Source organism: Cannabis sativa, chromosome X (genome assembly GCF_029168945.1).
Source record: "Cannabis sativa cultivar Pink pepper isolate KNU-18-1 chromosome X, ASM2916894v1, whole genome shotgun sequence".
Taxonomy (NCBI): Eukaryota; Viridiplantae; Streptophyta; class Magnoliopsida; order Rosales; family Cannabaceae; genus Cannabis; species Cannabis sativa.
The window spans coordinates 11,806,552-11,827,666 of record NC_083610.1 but is presented as its reverse complement, the minus strand read 5'-3'; the positions used below and the strand labels follow the sequence as shown (position 1 = coordinate 11,827,666).

At 34.3% G+C, this 21,115-nt stretch overlaps 2 protein-coding genes and 1 long non-coding RNA gene across 3 annotated transcripts; all 3 read right to left on the bottom strand.

Annotated features, from left to right (window-relative positions):
• Nucleotides 1–1,115: 1,115 nt before the first annotated feature.
• Nucleotides 1,116–2,189, bottom strand: LOC133032353 (uncharacterized). Its single transcript, XM_061106271.1, has 2 exons — nucleotides 1,986–2,189; nucleotides 1,116–1,888 (listed from the first exon to the last, which is right to left on the bottom strand). Exons 1-2 carry the CDS (start codon nucleotides 2,076–2,078, stop codon nucleotides 1,586–1,588), a joined length of 396 nt encoding a protein of 131 aa, XP_060962254.1. The 5' UTR covers nucleotides 2,079–2,189; the 3' UTR covers nucleotides 1,116–1,585.
• A 244-nt stretch (nucleotides 2,190–2,433) lies between these two features.
• Nucleotides 2,434–2,963, bottom strand: LOC133031943 (uncharacterized). Its single transcript, XR_009684971.1, has 2 exons — nucleotides 2,920–2,963; nucleotides 2,434–2,840 (listed from the first exon to the last, which is right to left on the bottom strand). It is a non-coding gene; the product is annotated as an uncharacterized LOC133031943 (long non-coding RNA).
• A 212-nt stretch (nucleotides 2,964–3,175) lies between these two features.
• On the bottom strand, nucleotides 3,176–3,904 carry LOC133032026 (uncharacterized). Its single transcript, XM_061105837.1, has 2 exons — nucleotides 3,367–3,904; nucleotides 3,176–3,259 (listed from the first exon to the last, which is right to left on the bottom strand). Exons 1-2 carry the CDS (start codon nucleotides 3,637–3,639, stop codon nucleotides 3,176–3,178), a joined length of 357 nt encoding a protein of 118 aa, XP_060961820.1. The 5' UTR covers nucleotides 3,640–3,904.
• Nucleotides 3,905–21,115: the final 17,211 nt, after the last annotated feature.

Genomic DNA, 21,115 nt, shown 5'->3' with positions numbered 1-21,115 from the left:
ACCAAACGAACATAAATGGTGGAGTACTCATTTCACATAAGCCGAAATATCATTTATACGGGGTCAAGTTGTTTTAAGGAATAAATACATTGTAGGGTGTAACGGTAATTTAATCCCTTTACAAAGGTGTAGATCATTCATATAGAGGATCATTGATCACATTAGGATTATAACAATGGATAACTAATGATGTGTCTATATGGTGGAACATATAGAGCATTCTATATAACTGAGAGTGCAATTCTAAGTTCTATGCGTGGATTCAACGAAGAATTAATAAGTTAGTGAATTTTAGTGCTAAATTCTTGATCTACTTATTGGAAGCTCGGTTATATAGACCCATGGTCCCCCCACTAGTTGAGATAATATTGCTTGTAAGACTCATGTAATTGATTTTGATTAATAAATTATAATTCTCAAATTAGACTATGTCTATTTGTGAATTTTTCACTAAGTAAGGGCGAAATTGTAAAGAAAGAGTTAATAGGGGCATATTTGTTAATTATGATACTTTGTATGGTTCAATTAATAAATATGATAAATGACAATATTATTTAATAATTATTTATAGTTATTAAATAGTTAGAATTGGCATTTAAATGTTTGAATTAGGAAATTGGCATTTTTGAGAAAATCAGATACAAAAGGTGTTAAAATTACAAAATTGCAAAAAGCAAGGCCCAATCCACTAAGTGTATGGCCTGCCACTTTTGTAGGAAATTTAAATTGATTTTTTCATTATTTTAATGCCATATAATTCAAATCTAACCCTAGTGGAATGCTATAAATAGATAGTGAAGGCTTCAGGAAAATTACACTAAAATTTTCTATTTTTCCTTCAGAGAAAAACCTGAGCCTTTCTCTCTCCCTATCTTTAGCTGCCACTTCTTCTTTCTCTTCCCTCTTGAAATTTCGAAATTTCTTAGTGTATGAGTAGTGCCCACACACAGCAAGTGATACCTCAATCATAGTGAGGAAGATCGTGAAGAAAGATCATCATCAAAGGAGTTTCAAAGATAAAAGATTCGTAGAAAGAGATCCGGGTTCGTATATTGATAATGCTCGCTACGTAAAGGAATCAAGGGCTAGATATCTGAACGGAAGGAGTCATTTAATTCCGCTGCAACCAATGTAAGGTTTCTTAAACTTTATATGTGTTTAATTTATCGTTTTAGAAAGTTCTTATTTAGGATGTTAATAAACATACTTGTGAGTAGATCTAAGATCCTGGTAAAATAATTTCCAACAACTAAATCAGAAAATGAATTATATTTCAACAACTAAAAAACAACCAACAAACAACATGAAGAAAACTATAGACTGAAATTTTTGAAAAAAATCAAAAGAAAAAATAAATTAACTTACAGAAATAGTCAAACATTGGCCAGGATATGCAAGCTTGTGGAACCACATCTTGGTTGCAACATCTTCCACGCCAAAACGAAAAGGGGGAACAATCTTATCCTTACACTTCAAGTAAACCTTCTCCTTGTCATGCCTAACATTTAAAAAAAAAATGAAACATAAATAGTAAAGTAAAAAACAAAAAATACAAAAACACAACAAAAATGCTGAAAATAAACACTTACGGATCTTTCTTCGATCGACGTCCTTCACCAAGCCACAAGTCAAAATCAATCTCGTCTTTATGTTCTACATCTTCACCAATCTTATCATCGAGAGGACACAACCCAGCCACATACTTAAAAACTCCATAACCAGAACCATCTTTAGAACTAGAAATGGAAGAGTCATACTCCATAAACGGAGACGTCAGCGCTATGGGTTTCTTAGATTTCCTCTTGTCAACAAGAGGAGTTTCTTCAACGGGAATTGGGTCATCTTCAAGTTCAATGTTAGAATCAACATTGAGACCTGTTGCACCCATCTAATATATTTTTTCCACAAAAATGAAAGAAAATAGACAGTGTTAAACACAAAAAGTATGAAGAAACTAAAAAACAACCAAAAAAAAAAAAATATACCTCAAAACAAACAAGACGACGATCCGTAACCTCAACATTTTCAGAAACTGAAATCTGTTTACAAGGATCACCACCAATTCCATCTGAAGACATCTGTTTATATATGGTATTAAAAAGGAATTAGAGCATGGTTAAAAAATAACAACCTTTACACAACCAAAAAACAACACAAAAGCAACATTACCATAATCTCAACTGCTTTTACACCGGATCGAACGTAGCCTCAACATCTATTTGAGTACGGCCGTCATTGAAATCAACAAAATTCTTGATACAGAAAATAAAGGAAAAAGAAAATGGAAAAAAAGTGAAGTTATTTTTTGTGAAAGACTTCAACAACTAAAAAAAAACTACATAACAACTTAAAAATAAAATAAAAACAACAAGTAAAATAAGAAGACCAACAATAAATTGCGAACAACATAATCTATAAACACAGCCATATAAATAACATAATAAATACAAATAAATAGTCTGAAAAATAGTTGCAAATTTCTGAAAAATAAAACATAACAAGAGACATAACAATAACATAGAATTACAAGACCACTACCTAAAACGGACTTACAACAAAATAAACCACACAAAGTAACTAAAACCTAGTTACATTGTCTACTTATCTACCTTCTCCTCACTATCAGTGGATTCATCATCACTGCCATTATCATTTTTTTCTTTTGAGTCAGAATCTTCATCGGCTTGACCATCCTTCTCTTCACCTTCACTACCCTCCCCTTCTTCATCACCCATAACATTCTCTTCTTCATTTTCATCAGTTTCTTCAGATTCATTTAAATCAAAATCTGCTTCATCACCACCTCCATCATCATCATTGGAAGAGTCACTGCCTTTTTCCTATATTGAAATTACAAATTAAATTAGTATAAAACAACTTAAAAAAAACCGAAAAACAACTATTGAAAAACTAAAATACCTTGGCATAGGAATCGGCAAAAACAGTAGAAAACTGTGTCTGCATTGAACCCATCTGAGCACCAAAAGAAACAAACTGTGCAGACACAAACTTTTTCAACTCAACCAAATCAGATGAAATCTTCTGTTGGGAAGTATGCAACGAATCGATCTTGACCTCCAACCCATGAAATTTCTCAGAAAAGGCATCAAGCTTGACGTAAATGTCACTCGATCAACGAGCTGGCTCTTCGGGAAGAGGAAGACTCTTGTAAGAGTCAGTAGCTCTGGTGTCGAACTTGAAACCGCTTCGCCAAAGCTTTGAACTCACCAGCCGTGGGCCTCATATTTGAAAGTTGCAGCTGATCAAAAAACACCAAAATAAAAATTTCAATTATGAAGATTATTAATAATGAAAAACAACACAAAAACAACTACTGAAAAACCAAATTACAACAAACAGATATACCTTATCTTTGGAAACATCAAAGATAGTAGTCTTCAAAACTTTGAAAGTAGGTTGACTATTGCATGTCCACTGAGTGATCCTTGGAATACGAGAGCTTTCCTTTTGGCAGTACTTACCTTTCATGTACTTACAACACTCGTAGAACCAAACTTGAAGAACATGAGGACAACCAATCAAAGTGTAAAAAACACTCGGCCTCTTTCCCGAACTCCTTGCCTTCCTAACACCCTCAACCCAACTATCAAGCTTACCCTTCAATGAGGAAATAGTCATTCAAAAGAACTCCGGCCCCAAGCAAATTCATTGTACCTCCCACTATCTACAACATCTAAAATAGACTTGGGTACATTTTTATGCTTAGTGCCACTAAGCAAGAACCACTCCACAAAATACAAAACTGCCAACTTCACAGCATCCTCATCAGAATCACCCCACCTCTTGGTGGTAAAACATTCCCTAACAGATTCCTTAGTGATAGAGGACGAAGTTGGCCAATATCTTTCACAAAGACTATTAACCTCTTGCTTAAAATCTAAGACACTACAAATCACCTTCACAAGCCTAACCCAAAGAATCAATGCAAATTCCTCAATGCTAAACCTAAGCCTAACACCGCGTATCATTACCCACAACTCAAAGATCATTAGGTTGCCGAACCTCCCGAGCAACAACCCATGAAACACTTGGGGTTGAACTTTAAAATCGGGAAGGTTAAGGAAATGACCAAAACAGTTTTTGAAAACATTTCAAGCCGTACATCCGAAAGACAAGACTTAATGTTCTCTATCACCCGGAAAGTAGCAAAGGGAAAAGGCTTTCGCAATGAATAGATTCTTCTGGTCATAAATATAATCCCATTCCTGTATCAATAGAAACAAAATAAATCAGGACAAAAACAAAAAAAACTAAAAAAAAAACAGAAAACAAATAATAAAAATAATTTTTTTTTAAAAAAAAGGACACCTTAGGGGGATTTTTCTTTGGTAGGTCAAATCCTTCAACCTTCACTGAGGCCCTAGCATGGACCTGCAAAAAAAAAAAGAAATACAAAAGCAACAAATCTTAGATACAATAACAATGAATATATAAAAATGTAGTAACCAAATTACAACCAATAAAAAACCTAAAAACAACGTTTATGAAACCCTTACAGTATGATAAATGTAAGAGATAAACAACTTTCAAAAAAATACAGTAACAACACTGTCACAACTTAAAAAAAAACAACTAAAATATTAACAACACTGTACAAGCTCGTTGTTATGAAATTTCGAAAATGGTAGTCGATAATAGTAGTGTGACAAACAACCGAGAAAAAACTGACAATAAACATATACAAAACTAAAGAATAAACAACACTGAAAGATCTTGTTGCAATTGAAATTAGTAAAATGCTTCTCAATACTAATAGTGTGTAAAACAACCGAAAACAAATTCACAATAAACATATAACCAACCAATGGTGAAAAGCAATTCAAAACTGTAACAAAATACGAATTGAACTGGGCAATTTTTCAACAACCAAACAACAACTGAATAAAAACAACAAAACAACATCAACCACAATACATGACAGAAATACATAAAGAACACCAAAAAAACATAAAAACATCCTAATAAACACCTAAACCAGTGACCTAAAAAGCTCATGTAAAAATTAACACAATAAAATGAAACCAAGCAAATTTAAATTACCTTCGATTCAACTTTGGGCTTTTGGTCCTCACCATGCACTTCATCCTCAAAATCAGAATCTGAGGAAACCTAGAACAAAAAATGGGGAAAACTTTAAATCATCAAATGTAACACCACAAATAAAACAACCAAAAAAAAACTAAAGAAAAATTTAAAAACAACAAAGAGAAACTTACATCGCGTGCAGACTTGGAAATTTTTGCTCTCTTAGTCTTAGGAGCATCGGCTTTAACAGGAGGGGCTCTTTTCTTAGTGCCCGATGTCTCTGGAACATCAGCCACTAAATTTTTAGCAATTTTTTTTTAACCCCATCTTAGGTTGGACTTTGGAAGTAACAGTTGGAGCCTTCTTCGATTTTTTAGAAACTTTCTTCGCCGGAGATGGTGATTTCGAACCACTTCTAGTGGTTGCCATTTATATAGAGAAAATATAGTGGAGGATGACAATGTAGGTTGAGGAAAACGTGGGTGAGGGCTTGGAGAAGGTGATCGTGGGAAGAAGAAATTGGTTAGGGCTTGATAATGGTGATCGTGGGAAGCTCGGTTTGAAGAGTGGAAGAATCAGATAAATGAAAAATTCAAAAAAAAAATAAGAAAGGAGTTATGAGGTGGCGTGCGTGTACGTGTGTAAGGAAGAAGGGAAAAGGTAAAATTGTAATTATTAAACTTTTTGAAAAGTAAAATTAAAAAATGTAAAAGTTAAAAAAGTTTAAAAAATCGTGTATGGATAAAAATGTAAAAAATGTGTCAATTTTGACATGAGGTGTAAAAATCTCTAATATTAATTGAATAGTAAAATTGCATCAAATAATTTTAATTATGTATAATTTTTAATAAACATATTTATTAGACAAATAATAAATTTATATAAAGAACATTAAATAATTCTTTAAAAAAATCATTGTACAATTTTATAAAAAAGAAAGTAGTCGTACAAAGAAACATTCTAAATGTCTGTTATAGTAAAAGAAAAATTTAAAAGTAAACAACCCCATACAAAATAGAAATCTAAAAAAAAAGACAATAAATTTATAAATGCTTATAATATAATTTCAAGATAATTCTCATCACTACAATAAATTTATAGAAAATTGGTCATATAATTTTAAAACAATTGTCATCACTGTATCTTACCTATATGTAGTCGTCATTAATAACCATCTTACATTATACATAAAATAAATCAAGTAATGTTCGTTAAGTACTCACGATCATTTTGTTATAAATTAATAAGTGAATTATTGTTATCATATACGGGTTGTTTACACTAAAAGTAGCCCTGATGATGTGGACATCAATGTTTGATATGTGAGAAGAAAGAAAACATCTCAGAGGTAGTCTCAGATCGTAGCAAGTCAACCTAGGAGGGCTACCTAGCCCTACGTCCAGGTTGACTCGAGAACTCTAGATTGGGTGTTTGGATCCCGCCAAGTTCTATCCAACCCACTATCTTTCAGTATTTTGTACCATGAAGACATGAAACATCCAAGTTCAGGCCTCGAGAGCTGAAAATACACGAATAAGCACCTCAAAATCAACCTGGGCAACTAGAGTTTCATTGAGTGCCCAGGTTGACAGCCCCAACTAGGTTTTTAGTTTTTAAGATCCTCTTAGTGTTAATGCATGGGTCAAACTTTATATTGGCACATGATCTAGACATACCACGAACATATTTGAGGCATCAGAATCATATTCCAAGAACTTTTATTTTTGAGTACCCGGAGCATCAGGTGCGCATGCACCCAACGTCCAAGTTTAAAATTTGTCAATCTAGGCCACTTCCAAGCATCAGATCTGAAATCCAACTTGTGCATCTTCTTTGACTTCATCAAAACACATGGAAATAAATACTATTGAGGAAGAAATAGCCTACCTTGAGTGCAAGACCAAGGGACCAGTGCTCAGGTTGACACCTTGTGCTGGCCGAGTGCCGAGGTTGACATTTTGACAACCTAGGCCAATTCTGAGGTGTTTTTCCAAAAAGTTGCCAGCAATATTCTCTATTTTCATCAAAAATTAAGATCCAACTAATTTTAGGGACCAAAAGGAGCCGTCTAAGGGCAAAGAATTGGGCCCAAAACCAAGGTTGACACATGGCACTAGGCCCAGCGCCCAATATAACATATTTTCAACCTGGGCTGTTTCCTATAATTTTTTCAAAAAAGTATTTTAGGCATTTTCTGTCATCATAAATGAAAAAGATACAAGTAAACTTGGGGAGAAAACGATAATCAAGGGCATCAAAACTCAACCCAACGCCCAAATTGACCAGGTGTTGGGCGCAACTCCTAGCTTTACAATCAACTTGGTGTGCTGGTTTCGATCACTCAAATAAATTTTTTTCTCTCAGCATTCTCTCTATAATGGTCAAAAACGGGGTAGGAGACCTCATCCTCAAGTTTAATGACTATGGAAGTATCAAAACGACATCTCAAAATCTCTAAAAAAAGCACTTACTGCCCAGTGTTACATATGGCCTAGTGCGCTGGGTTCTACTTATCCGATCTTGATTTTGCCTTGACCATTCATCGAGTTTTTCATAATAACTGAGAGCCATGAAGTCAGAAGAGTCAAATTCACAACTTCATATTTTCACTTTTCTGTTAAGGTGATGTACTCGGTAACCGGGTAGTTTTGAGTCTCCCATTTTTACAAAACAACAACATCTCTAAGAATTTCCCAAAACATAGAAATACACTAAGTGATGTCCAAATATATCTTAGGCATCAAAAAATAAATTCCCAAAATGTTTTCCTACACACTCAGCGTCAAAGTTGACATCACATGTCAACTTGGGCGCTGGATGTTAACTTGGGCGCTGAGATGTCAGCGTGGGCGCTAGGCCCACAATAACCTTCAGTAAAATGGCCATAACTCACTCAATGTTGATTCGATTGACACTATTTCAATGCTCTATCATGTCATTTCTCACATTTCAATCGCAATTCTCAAGCTATCGACTCCATATTTTACCTTAGAGAAATTACTAATTTAAGCTAAACCTTACCCGAAGTGGGTCCTGCAAACGCAACTCAAGCTCTAAAATTAACGACCAACCTCTGGAGTCAATTTCACCGTCAAGTCATCATCTACTGTCAAAAATAGCTTAAAAGTATTTTTCCATATTTTTTTGATTATTTTATTGCAATTTATTAGGACCTTCATCCCTTATAAAATGAGAGCTACACAATCTCATTTTTCTTATTCAAAAAAGTACCCATAACGTCATAGCATCTCTCTCTAGTTTCTCTTTCTAGAAATTAAAATTTTCACACTTAGCTAATTTTCTTGTAATTCTCGTGAGAATTAAAAACTTGAAGTAGACGTAACTCTATTACAATCAAGACACGGGGAGTGAACTACTATAAATTTTTTGTGTCTCTCTAAATTATTTACGTAAACTCATTATTCATCTTGCCAATCTAGCGAGCTGGTGTTGGCCACTTTTCAACGTCAATATTTTGGTGCTTCTATTTATAGCCACAACTTGAGTTACCCAACTACATTTTGATTTCTTTGCTAGGAGCTTTGTTCTAAAAAGAATTCATAAGTTCAAGCAAGCAATCATCCATGATCACACAAAGCAACACTACCACTCTAGGTAGTCAAGCTACTACTCCAAAAGCAGCAGACACTGAGATTCCCCCAAAAAAAGTGAACTACAAGCGAGGTGTCCGAAAGGACTTATACTCGGGAACATTGATCTATGGGATCTCTGCCTGATATCGAGTGGTCGCCTATTAGGGAGACAAGCTATGAATGAGTGTGCGAAAGGACTCAAACTCCAGATCATAGACCTATAAGTCCACCACAAGTGACTAATAGGAACGACCACAATTCTACTCGAAGTGATTCGAACAATGCGGGAAACCAATCTCCTCTGTGGGATTTACTTCACAAGTCTAATGACCCTAGAGCACCCCATGACCCTGTAAAGAGAAAGGAACCTATAGTCAGACATAAGGGAAGAACTCAGAATCTCTACCACGAAAAAGAAGGGTATGAGATTTGGAGAGTGGAGATCAATCAACTACTCAACACTCAGAATTACTTCTGTGATGAATAAGGAGCTTCGTACTTCGCTTGAGGTCCTAATGGCCAATAGTACTAATACTTCCCATGGGTGCATGGAGACATGTTACGCTTGAGCAATCGGTCCAACTCCCTCTACACATGTACATGTCACTCTAAGGAGGACTATCTTGAAGGAAATTGTCGGTATAGTGTACACTAGTCAAGAGTATCTAGACATAGCTGACAGTTTCATTAAGCTCAATGAAGCTGTCAAGAAGGTCAGAGGATTTTCTCAACCAGAAGTAACCGAATACACTGCTTATCTTTTTTTTGTCTCGAATAGATATTAACAAGGATTTGAAGAAGAATCATCCCTAATGCCTCCACTGAGGACAATGGAGCCATGATGAAGATTCTCCCTTTATTTCCAACAATGATCAGGAACAGGGGAGCAACAATGAAAATGTGTCATATGAGTCCTCTAAAGATATTGACTAAGAAAGAGACATAGAAGACTCCTAATGAAAGAGGGAGGGATCTTATGTCATCACAAAAGTGTTTGAACATGGGACAAATAGGTTGGATTTTTCTATGACTTCCACTTGACTCCCGTGTCGGTACTACGATATTGGAACGTGGAGCATCTAAGACGATATTATTAATAAAGCAATTGTTCCCTAGACAGTTTGCTTCGTAGTGAGATTCACTTTACCTTGTGCAAGTGAATCAATCTCCTCTCGGACCGACAAGATGTGGCGAAGTCATGCTTTGGTTAGGAGGTCTATCGCGAAGGTGTGGACCCTATTAGTCGAACACGACATTAGTGTAGTGGGGATCACTTCAGCTAAGCTTTGATGAAAAAGAAAATTCTACAACTACTACTTCTTTTTCTTTCAACATAGCTCACAATGATGTAATTGAATTTAATATCAAATGAAGAAAATTGTTCAGTAAAGCTTGATGGTACTTCATTATTATTAATCAATTGCAGCAAGCAGACCTGACGACGCTCTCAAGCGCATTGATCTGAGCTCCAAGACTCCTTAGGTAAATACTGAGAGGAATTTTACTGTTGATTCCACAAACATCCTTGATGTTTTTCCTCCGGCTAAGAACTCTTCAAAATCCCAACCATCAAGCACCTTAACCAAGAACTCAAAGGGGGCAAACCATGACGGGCCTGGACTACCAAAGCTTGGGCCATGCTGCCCACACTTCAACCAGAGACCAAAAAGCCAAAATAGAGATGCTCTCTTTCTACCAAGATTGTCTAATGCCTGAGGTGAACGAGAAACTTATTAGGGCCGAGGAGATGCCAGTAGAGCTACTGGTCAGTGGAATCTTAAAGGAGGTTACCTAGGTAAGTGTTTTGTCTTAGGATTATTTTTGTATATATTTTTCCGCATACAAGTTTTAACTTTGTTTTGCCGTGCAGGTTAATATGAAGTTGGCATACACTAATTTCGAGCAAAGTGTACAAAATTTCTAAAGGCCACCACGACCACCAATGAATTGAAGAAGTCACTAGAAGATGCTTAGAAAGTGGTTGAGAAAAAGATCCATCAGTTTGGCGATGTGAACAAGAAACTTATTGCTACGAACAAGCTCATTGATGAACTTAGGCAAGAGAAAAAGGACATGCCATCCACGACCAAAAATGAGGAGGATCCTGAGGCGGTGTCCAAGGAGGTGCAAACTCTAAAGGACTAGCAAAAAACTCTTCGTACCTTGCTTTAAAGCTAGGAAGCCAAGATTACACTGCTGATCAGGGAGAAGGCTACCTTGTAAGAGTCGTTTGACACTGAGCGAGAGAAACTTTAGAAGGAAGTTAAAGACTATGAATCAACTGCCTTCAAAATTTTCTACAAATTCTAGAAGGCAAATCCAGAAGGAAATTTTGAATATCTCAAGGGGGATCTCCGTGCTAGCTTTCTCAGCTTCTGAGAGACAACAAAAAGCTGAGGAAGAAGCAAGGAAAGCTACCGAAGATTCTTTTACCGTCCAGGAGCTAGAAAAATCTACCGCCGAAGACTCCATTATTGTCGCCTTTCGAAGATCCAATTGATTAGTAAACGAGCTTGGGACTCCTTTTTAATAAAAATTTTAAACCTCTTTTATTTGTTCAACCTACTAGCCTTTTTGCTAGTACAATATGGCTGACCAAGCAGCTTTTGAACTTGGAGAAATATTTTTATTTTGTTTAAGACAACTGGCTTGTCGGAAAACTTTTAATCCCAAACTTATCTTGCTTTGTTATCTAAATATAAATATTTTCCTTTTTCTGAATTTTGTTTTTTTTTTTCTTGAGCTTGTTTTTTACCAATGGTTGTATGGGTATAATTGCCCCCAAGTGACCGAGTAGACTTTTGACTCTTGGTCATTTGCATTTTATATAAGTTTTATTCTATCTATCTTAGTTTTGGGTTCAGTCAAACCCTTTGTACACATTTTAGGTATTTAAATAACTTGCTATAATTTACAAAAGAAAAGGCATAAAATTGACACAATTTGAATGATGATTAATATCTTTATTTATTTATTGTTTGTTATCTGTTGTTACCACGGTAACGTACATTTATTGAATTATAAAAAGCTATTACATGATCTATATGATCTTTAGCTAATTTAAACAGTATATTCTACCTAAAGACATCACTCAAGAGAAATGTTTTTGAAATAATTGTACTTGTGAAATGGTCACCTGACCTTATTACCAGTTGAATTCTTAACCATTAAGTGAGGTCTGCTCAGAAGGTCATCACTAAAGAGTGGTGTTCAAGCATTGTGAAAGTTGTGTGGTCTACAGACCTTTTGCACTTATTGGTAGTATTTTCTTAGGTGTTCACCATTGCAGTACCTTGGTACTAGAACTAATTCAATATTTTCATCATACGAACCAAGTTTGTATGCTCTAGATTTTGTAACTTCAGGTACTAGGTATGGTCCTTCCTAATTAGCTCTGAGCACACCTGCTAAACTGTCTTTTTTGTTTAGGAATACTCTTCTGAGAACCATATCTCCAAAAAAAATTTCCTTCTTTCACTTGCTTATTGAAGTACCAAGCCATTTTTTATTTTTGAGGTAGTAGCTTTAGATTTGCTGATTCTGCTAGGAGGGCATGCTTAGTCTCGTGGTCGTAAGTCAATCTTCAATGGGATGGAGGTTCTAATTGAACGGGTAACATTGCCTCATAGCCATAGGCCATGACAAAAGGTGTTTGCCCAGTTGCTGCCATTTTAGTTGAATTGTATGACCAAAGTACCTCTAGTAGTTCTTCCGACCATTTCCTCCGAAGTATACTAACTACTTCGAGATGTTCATTTTTTGGGGGGGGGGGGTGTAACTTCTGAGAAATTCTTTATGATTCCATTTGTTGTGCAAAAGTCTGTGAACATTTGGATATCAATTTTTTTTTTCATTATTTGAAACAAGTTTTTGTGAAAGTCCGTACCAACATATAATATTTTTTACCATAAAATTCCAAAACATTCTTGGATGTGATTATTGCCAGTGCTTCGACTTCCGTCCATTTGGTGAAGTAATCATATTGCACTCCACCTTTTTCTTTGGGAAATTGTCCAATCAGATCTTTCCCCCATATGGCAAAGGGCCACAAACTTTGCATCTGCATTAACTCATTGGGCAACGCTCAGAGGATATTGGAAAATCTCTTGCATTTGTCATTCACATGAGCCTTTCAATCTTCAATCATTGTCAGCTAGAAGTAACCTTGTCTTAGTATTTTCTTAAATAAACTTTGCCCCCAGCATGATTGCCACAAAAGCATTCACGGACCTCGGACAAGTTCCATGCAACTTCTTCATTTGTTACACATCTTAATAGTGGCATGGGGAAACCTCTTCTGTACATTACACCATCCATCATTATGTATCGAGCCACCGTTCTAACAATTTTTTGAGCTTCATTCCTATTTCTCAGAAGTAATCCAATGTTAAGATAGGTTGTTATGGGAGTCATCCAGTTTGTTGCATTGTCTATCATCTCGATTTCCTCCGTGCATGTGTTGTTGAGATCTTTCAAAACTAGATTGGGACAAAGTTTTCTTGTTTGTTATTGTCTTGTTCGCCAGCCGTGCTAGCGCATGAGCTGTTATATTTTCTTCCCTTGGAATTGGCTTGAGTACCCTTTCAATTGTGCGAGTAGGTCATCGATCTTACTAAGATATGCCACAATTGTTTCTCCTCAAGCCATGTATTCCCCCAAAACATGATTTACCATCAACTGTGAGTCATTATATATTTCTAGATATTTAGCACGAACTTCCCAAATGAGTTTTAGACAAACAATAAGTGCTTCATATTCTGCCACATTATTGGATTCTTTAAATGAAAACATGATTGCTCTGTGCAAGGGTCACCCCCAGGTGTGATGAGAGAAGTCCTAGCTTTGGACAACTAGTCAGTGGCTAATCGATCCACATGCAACTTCCACATTGGCTTATCTTGATAGCTTTCTTCTAGTTGGCTATTTTTTCTTCCTCCCTTTTTGGCTTGACATTATCCTTTGAATTGTCTACCTTCTTGCCTATGCATTTAGTAACAAAATTGACAAAGCTTGTCCTTTCACTGTTGTGCGCGGTTGATAAGTTATTTTGTACTCCCCCAACTCAATTTCCATTTGAGCAGCTGACTAGATGCATGCATCTAGCTTTACAAAAACTTGGCGTAAAGGATACAATGTATTCGGTGAATGTAAGGTAGATTCTTAATTCTTCTTTGTCAGGAGGTTTTGAGAGTGTGGGGGGGGGGGGGGGTTCTGCAAGTTGCTTCTTAAGTTATTAAAAAGCATTCTCACATTCCTTTGTCCATTCAAATTTTCTGTTACCTCAGAGAATGTTAAAAAAGGAACATAATTCTCTATTGATTTTGAAATGAATCTTTTTAGTGTGGCCATCCGACCAGTGTTGTGAATGTTATATGGGCGTGTAGACGAGAGAGAGAGAGCGAGAGAGAGATATTAGACTTAGAGACTTAGACTTAGAATGAGGCTTAACACTTAATGCCTAGGTTTTCTAGGGTTGAATTAAGGCCCTTTATATAGGAGAGCCTAAACTCGAATTTAACAATAAAATAAGTAGATATTTGTATATTAAATATATTAAATACAAAACACTAAATTTCCTTTAAACATAGAGATTTTTTAGCTTTTTTATTGGGCTGTTAAGGCCTAATTCCCAAGCCAACTCGCAGTCCACATGTAAAACTGTGCACAGGATCTTGCCATGTCCAATTCTGGCCGGCCAGTCCCCTACAGCGAGCAGACTGGATGGTCTTGTGTTGTCCAAAGGCTAGCCGACCATAGGGCTGGCCACCAGCTCTTTTAAGGTAGTTGATCTATCACTTGTTGTCATGTTTGAGTGTCAGGATACCCGTTGGCTGAGGTGCTGACATGAACTTCTTGTTGGTGAGTTGTATTACCACATACCGCTAATATTGTCCACATAAGCATGTCACGTCAAGTGGACAAAAATTGGCAACATTTAATCGCAGTAAAGGAAGAGAATGAATAATGCAATTAAAATTGAGTAATTACCATTTTGGACTCTGTGTTTTGTAAAAGTTAACAATTGGACCTTCTCTTTTGTTAAATAACAAAATGGACCCTATATTTTCTAAAATGGTACAAATAGGACCCTCAATTGATTTTTTATCAAAATAAAATTTAATTATAATTCGATCTAAAAGTGATATGACAAAACTGTTTATATTTTCTGAATCTGTTCGTATTAGGAATTGTCTTCAACTTTGTTACATTAAAAAGAAAAGTTGTCAAAAATTAAGCTCAAGGTCTTATTTATACCATTTTGGAAAATACAGGGTCAATTTTATTATTTAACAAAACAGATGGTTCAATTAGCAAATTTTACAAAACACAAGATCTAAAATTACATTTTAACATAAATTTGTCAGATTAAGTTTTGGTAGAATTATTCACTAAAATTAATCAATTCTATTTAACATTATCTAATTAATCAGAATATTGTGTCAAATATTAAAATATTTGGTTAAAATTTAACCATAAAAACAAATAACAACGTTAAACTAAAATTTTTGTTACATATATAGTCACATTTTATTTTACATAGAAAGATATATATTTGTATAATTAGTTCCCTTATGATGAAATTGAATCATTTGAATAATTATATCGAAATTGAATTATTATGTAATGGACAAATCGATTCCAACTATAAGTATAAGCTAATTATTTAGCTGGGGATGAGAAATTACATTAACAATATTTCTTTCCAAAATAAAACAAAAACATTGGAATAATTCGATTATACAAACATACGTACACAATTTATATATACAACAAATTAAAATTATACATACATATAATACACTTTGGCAAAAATAATATATATGTATATATATTACACAGATATTTATTGATAATGCATGCACCATATTTATATATAAATTTAAAAAGTTATAATAATTCTATCTACTAGTTGTATACATGTTTACAGCTTATAATAAATAAATAATAGCCAAGAGAGCAAAAATTACGTAGTTGATCAGCGCTCCATTATTGGGATAAATTGTGAAAGAGCTTGAATAATAAGATTGAGGCATATTGTAATTGGGAAAGTAGGAAGCTGGAGGAGCATCACCGTAGGGCATAAATGGGGGATTTGGGTAAACAATATGGCCGTCTTCATCGTCACCACCACAAGTATTTTCTTGGCAAGGAGGCTTGGGTGGAGGGGGGCATTCTGGTCCTTTAGGAGGCAGCGGAGATTGTGGAGGAGGAGCTGGAGGGGGTGGGCATTCGATGACGGGCGGCGGTGATGGTGGAGGAGGAGCTGGAGGTGGTGGGCATTCGATGACGGGTGGCGGTGGTGACGGCAAGGGTTCACATGGATTTCCACAGCCGTAGCACATGGATGAGCAGGGTACTTGGTCTTTGGACGTAGCTTTGGTTATAATTGTAGTTTTTGTTGTTGCTGTTGCGTGGCTTGAAGAATGGATCAGAAGAACAACAAAGACTACAAGGATTGAATATATTGTGTGTGGGATTCGGATGTTGGAATTTTCCATTGGCAAATATTAATATTTATTATTGGATTTTCAGAGATAGATGTAGTAGTTATAGAGATATCGTAAGGAGCTCTTATTACGAAGAAAGATGATACCGAAAAAAAGTAATAATATATATAAAGAGTGCTTGTGTATTGGTGACCGCACCATTTATCCATGTATTATCTTCTAAGAAGAATTAAAATAAATTGGAAGTCTCAAGTTTCGGGTACTCTTTTATTTGTCATGATCAGCAACAAAAATAAACCTAGCTAAATCCAAATGACTTATAGCTAGGTAGATTCACTAGTAATCAAATTTACTAGAATCATATAGTAACTAATAATAATTATTGAACTTAGTAACATTCTCATTCATTCATATATGTTTACTTTAAAACCGGAATAATAAACCATTAATTTGAGTTATAAAAATATACCCTCAAATAAAATTAATACATGCAAGAGATAAATTCAAATTTAAACTTTTGATATTTACCATGATTTGCCATCACGTTGAGATCGACAATCACCCAACTGATAGAGCTAATCTATAAATATATGTTAAGGGATATTACTGGTGCTAACTAATTGTAATGTGTTATATTTAAGTGGTGCTAGACACTTTTAATGTTTAATAACAATGGTCAATCTAATATTTCATAATTTCAAATTTGTACTAAAGTCCACTAATATTTATTCTCATTTCATAATAATTTAAATTATTAAGTAACATGAGTAATCATATACCCATTCTCTATTTTCATTTCCAAACCCTTTTAGTAAACACATTTTATATATTGAGATAAAGGAATATGGAAAATATGAAGAAAAAAGTTAATTAGAAAGTTTTTTATTTGAGCCACACTTTTATGAGCATATACGTCCATGTATATTGTTTGTCATTACTATGTAATGAATGTGAGATGAGAGACTCATATGGGTTCCATGTGGTTCATATGGATTTTGTATTGATGAGGATATATTCTTTTTCTTGTGTTTTGTTGATCAACGGTCACAATACTTATAACCGAGAAATGTTAAAACGCAATGGTGTCTTCCATTCTCTTATATCTTAATATAGTTATTAGTATAATTAAATATTGTGTTTTAAATAATTTAATGTAATAATTTTTATAAAATATCGCTAACAAATTATAGAGTGACACGTCTAGAAGTCTAAACACCACTATTATCTAATGACAATGCTCTAACTAACATTATGATCATAAAGTACAAACAAAAATTCCTAAAAATATAAGCATACAATAATTATTGTCAATATAATATATATATATATATTTTTTTTTAAAAAAAAAATCTTTATTAGAAAACGTTGACCCGATTCTTAGGGAAGCTACAAAACATGATAAATGGCGCTAATTAAGACTCTCTAACTAACAACAAAAGAACACGAGTCGATCCGATAGGTACGAGTATGCCCCAACAATAAAGAAAGAGTATTGTTATTAGACACCTTAAGGTGCTTAATGTTAGGATTTATGCTATAAAAGTAAGTAATTAATGGATAATAAATTACAAAACATATTAAATATAATTATAATATAAATGATAGATTAATTATAAGAGATAATTATTAAATATTTGAAAATTTTTTATTCATATAAAGAAGGTATAATTTTGTGAAGATCTACTAGAGAATTAAGATTATACGATATGGATAAAACAAGACAGTAGTATATTAAAGTATTGAGAATCTTTAATATATGTTATAGTGAGATTTCTCTCACCTAGAAACTCGAGACCAGACTCCTCTTTAAAGGACACGTGTATTCAGATTTCCAATGAAAGCTGAAATGTCCGTGAGAGACTTCTCGAAGTTTAGACCTCGCCCAGGATAAAACCAGCGAGATATTGCGAGTACGACCTAAGTCGAACCACGTAACCATAATTCTCATTATGCAGGGTAGATCCAACTCGCATGTGTCAGAACATGTGCGAGTGTCCCCTCTATATTTCCGCGAAAAGTATAGAGACCAACTCTCTATGATGCAATTTGGTCCCAACGACCCAATAGGCCTGACAAACCGATATAAATTCGCATGTCCAAGTTCTACCAGCTCAAACATGCGATGTCTACAAAGGGCGCAGACGTTCCAGACGTACTGATGACCCTGCGAGCTCAACAAACGGAACATGAACAGTCAACTCGCAGATGCGGAAGACGCATATGTTGATGAACTTAGTAACTGTCACGCATTTATTAATGTTAACGTTGTTTGGGTTTAATTATTGCAATTCAATATGTAAATAATGGATTAACAATGAATGTGATCCTTGTGTAACCGATAGGACACCCACTTTGTATATAAAGGGGTGATCCACCATGAAAATGGCACCTACGAATCCTTTGCTACAGTGGACTAAGCAGATCACAATCTGACTGAACCACTATAATTCTTTGTCTTATTGATATTTTCCAGCCTTGTTGATTGTTCTTGCATTCCCAGTCGAGTACTCGCCATTCTAGGTCGAATACTCGCACTTGTCACTTCCCTGAAAATTCTCTTTTATATTAATTAGTGTTGCGATATTTTGCACACGCAAGTGTACGTATCGTTTCAAGTAGTAGACTCACTAGGAGTGAGGTCGATCCCACAGGGAGTGTAGTTAAGTACGTTGAAATTAAACTTTTACTTCTATTTGATTAAATAAAAGATAGGAAAAAAACAATGAAGTATAAGAAAAATAGTTGGAAGCAACGATTCAAGAAAATTGATAGTTAATAAACTAGGGTGTCGATTTTAATTGTTTTTATTGAATATGGCCTAATATAATTATTTTCCTAATATTAATTCCTATGCAATAGCAGGTTTACTAAGGTAATTTATAGTCTTCTCAGATATATAAACCTCAATTACATGTAAACTTTCTACTCTCGTGATAAATTTAACATGCAACAGGCATTAAGCATAAAAACCCTATAAGCTATCTAAACCATATAGGTACTCTCGTCCTATATCGAAATTCAGTTCTATTTTACTATAGCATATTTCATACTCACTTCTCAGATCTCGCATCAAAATCATAGACAGATAATTGGTGATCAAGCAATTAAAAGTAATTAAGCACAAATAAAATAGAATACATAGAAATTAGGGGGAAAATAACTCATATTAAAACCATAAACAATGTTAAACAATCTCCATCTAACCCTAATTAAATATTTAGCTACTCATGTTTATGAGCACAATTACACATATTAACTTTAAGAAAAGAGATGAAAATAGAGAAGAGAAGAATACTGAAAACCCTCTGAAGAATGCCTCCAATATTGCAGTTGATCTCTCCACTTTGCATCTGTATTCTCTCTGTTTTTCTCTCTAAAATTGCTTGATGAAATCAACTCCCTTCTTCCCTTTATATAGGCATTGAAGGCCTAAAAATATGGAAAAAACGCAATATTTAAATTCCCACTCGAATTTAAATTTTTGGGAAACCTCAAACGAGATATTTTTTTTTCTGCTGCGTTGGCTGATAGTATTTTGGCCATAACTCTCTCAATATTGCTCGGAATTGAACGATTCAAGATGTTCCGGAAAGATAAAAGAGAGATCTAGAACTTTCATGTTTTGACTTTTTCCAAAATCTGAACAGAACATCGTCGAATTAAGGCTTGAAGTTTCGGCTTCCACAATTTTCTCTATTTTAAATATCATGATATTTTTTTATCTTTTTCCCATCTTTTTCTCTGATATTTTTCTTATCTTCTTCTATTTTAAATCTGTAAAAATAAAAGATAACAAGCGTAAAAATGCTCCAAACACGATTAAAACTTAATTAAAAATATACTAAACTTAATCTAAAATTAATACTAAAAATAACCTAACAAATTCCCCCAAACTAAGCTTTTACTCGTCCTCGAGTAAAACACTAAATAAACATTAAACAAGTCAATCTCCAAAACATGAGTAATTTTCAAGTAGGTTCAATAATATGATTATGAAAAAATTCACTTATACATACAATCCAGAATTTCAGTTCAATTACACCCTTGACATATTTCAATTTATTTTCATTTAGCTCATCAAACCATAGAATGCAATTAACTAACAATTAAACCACTTTATGTATGCCAATTACAATCATCAATCCACTAACCAAAAATTTCATATGCTTGCAATACTTACTATTCTCCACTAATATAGATTAATGCACAACCAAGAATCAGAAGGTCTTTCTAGGCTTGTAATGTTAGGCTTAGAGTAAAGGTAGTTGAAATGGTCATTTAGGCTTTACTATACCATAAGCTTCTCCAATCATGTCACCCAAAATATTTTTCACACAATCCCAATACCTCTTTTTCTAATTGTATGAAAGAATTCTTTTTTTTTTTTCTTGTTTTTTTTTTTTCAACAAGATTGCAACAGCTTTATATTTATTTTTTTTTTTTTTGAATTTGACACTAGTTGTCAGATTTTTCTATTTTTTTTTCTAAAGTTGCTGCCAATCTAAATTTTGTCACATTCTCTCAATTTTCACACTTTTTCTCACACACATACAATAAATTTCCCATCCAAATTCCCCCAAACTAAAGATCTACTTATGGTATGACTAGGTTTGAAATTTTGGATATTCATGGGTTTATCTTTTTAGGCTCAATATGTGTAGAACAAAGAATAGGTTAAGGCTCAAAAAGGGTAACTAGGATAAAATTACAAGGATGGCTTGAAATGTACAATCGATCCAAAAAATTGCCTAAATCACTTTCCTAATCATGCATAATTTATTATTTCGCCTCAAATAGCAAGCAAGCAAGTTCTAGAATTTTCCAAACAACTTTCCACATTCCACAATCAACATGCATAAAACAATTCAATTACTAGCAAATTACCTAATATGATTCCATGCTCAAAATTGAAATTAGTCAAGAATGTAATATCACCAAGCACACGGATTTTTCGAAAATAAGTGAACTTTTCAAATCATGCTATCTACCTACTTTTAAATTGGCTCACATTAAGAAAATTGACTCAAA

Bases quoted from the DNA above. Each gene is read 5' to 3' on its own strand.
- LOC133032026 (XM_061105837.1), bottom strand. From the start codon at position 3,639: ATGACTATTTCCTCATTGAAGGGTAAGCTTGATAGTTGGGTTGAGGGT. The intron at 3,260-3,366 runs GTATATCTGTTT...TTTTTTGATCAG, and splicing joins TTGATGTTTCCAAAGATAAG to CTGCAACTTTCAAATATGAG.
- LOC133032353 (XM_061106271.1), bottom strand. From the start codon at position 2,078: ATGTCTTCAGATGGAATTGGTGGTGATCCTTGTAAACAGATTTCAGTT. The intron at 1,889-1,985 runs GTATATTTTTTT...AAAATATATTAG, and splicing joins GTCGTCTTGTTTGTTTTGAG to ATGGGTGCAACAGGTCTCAA.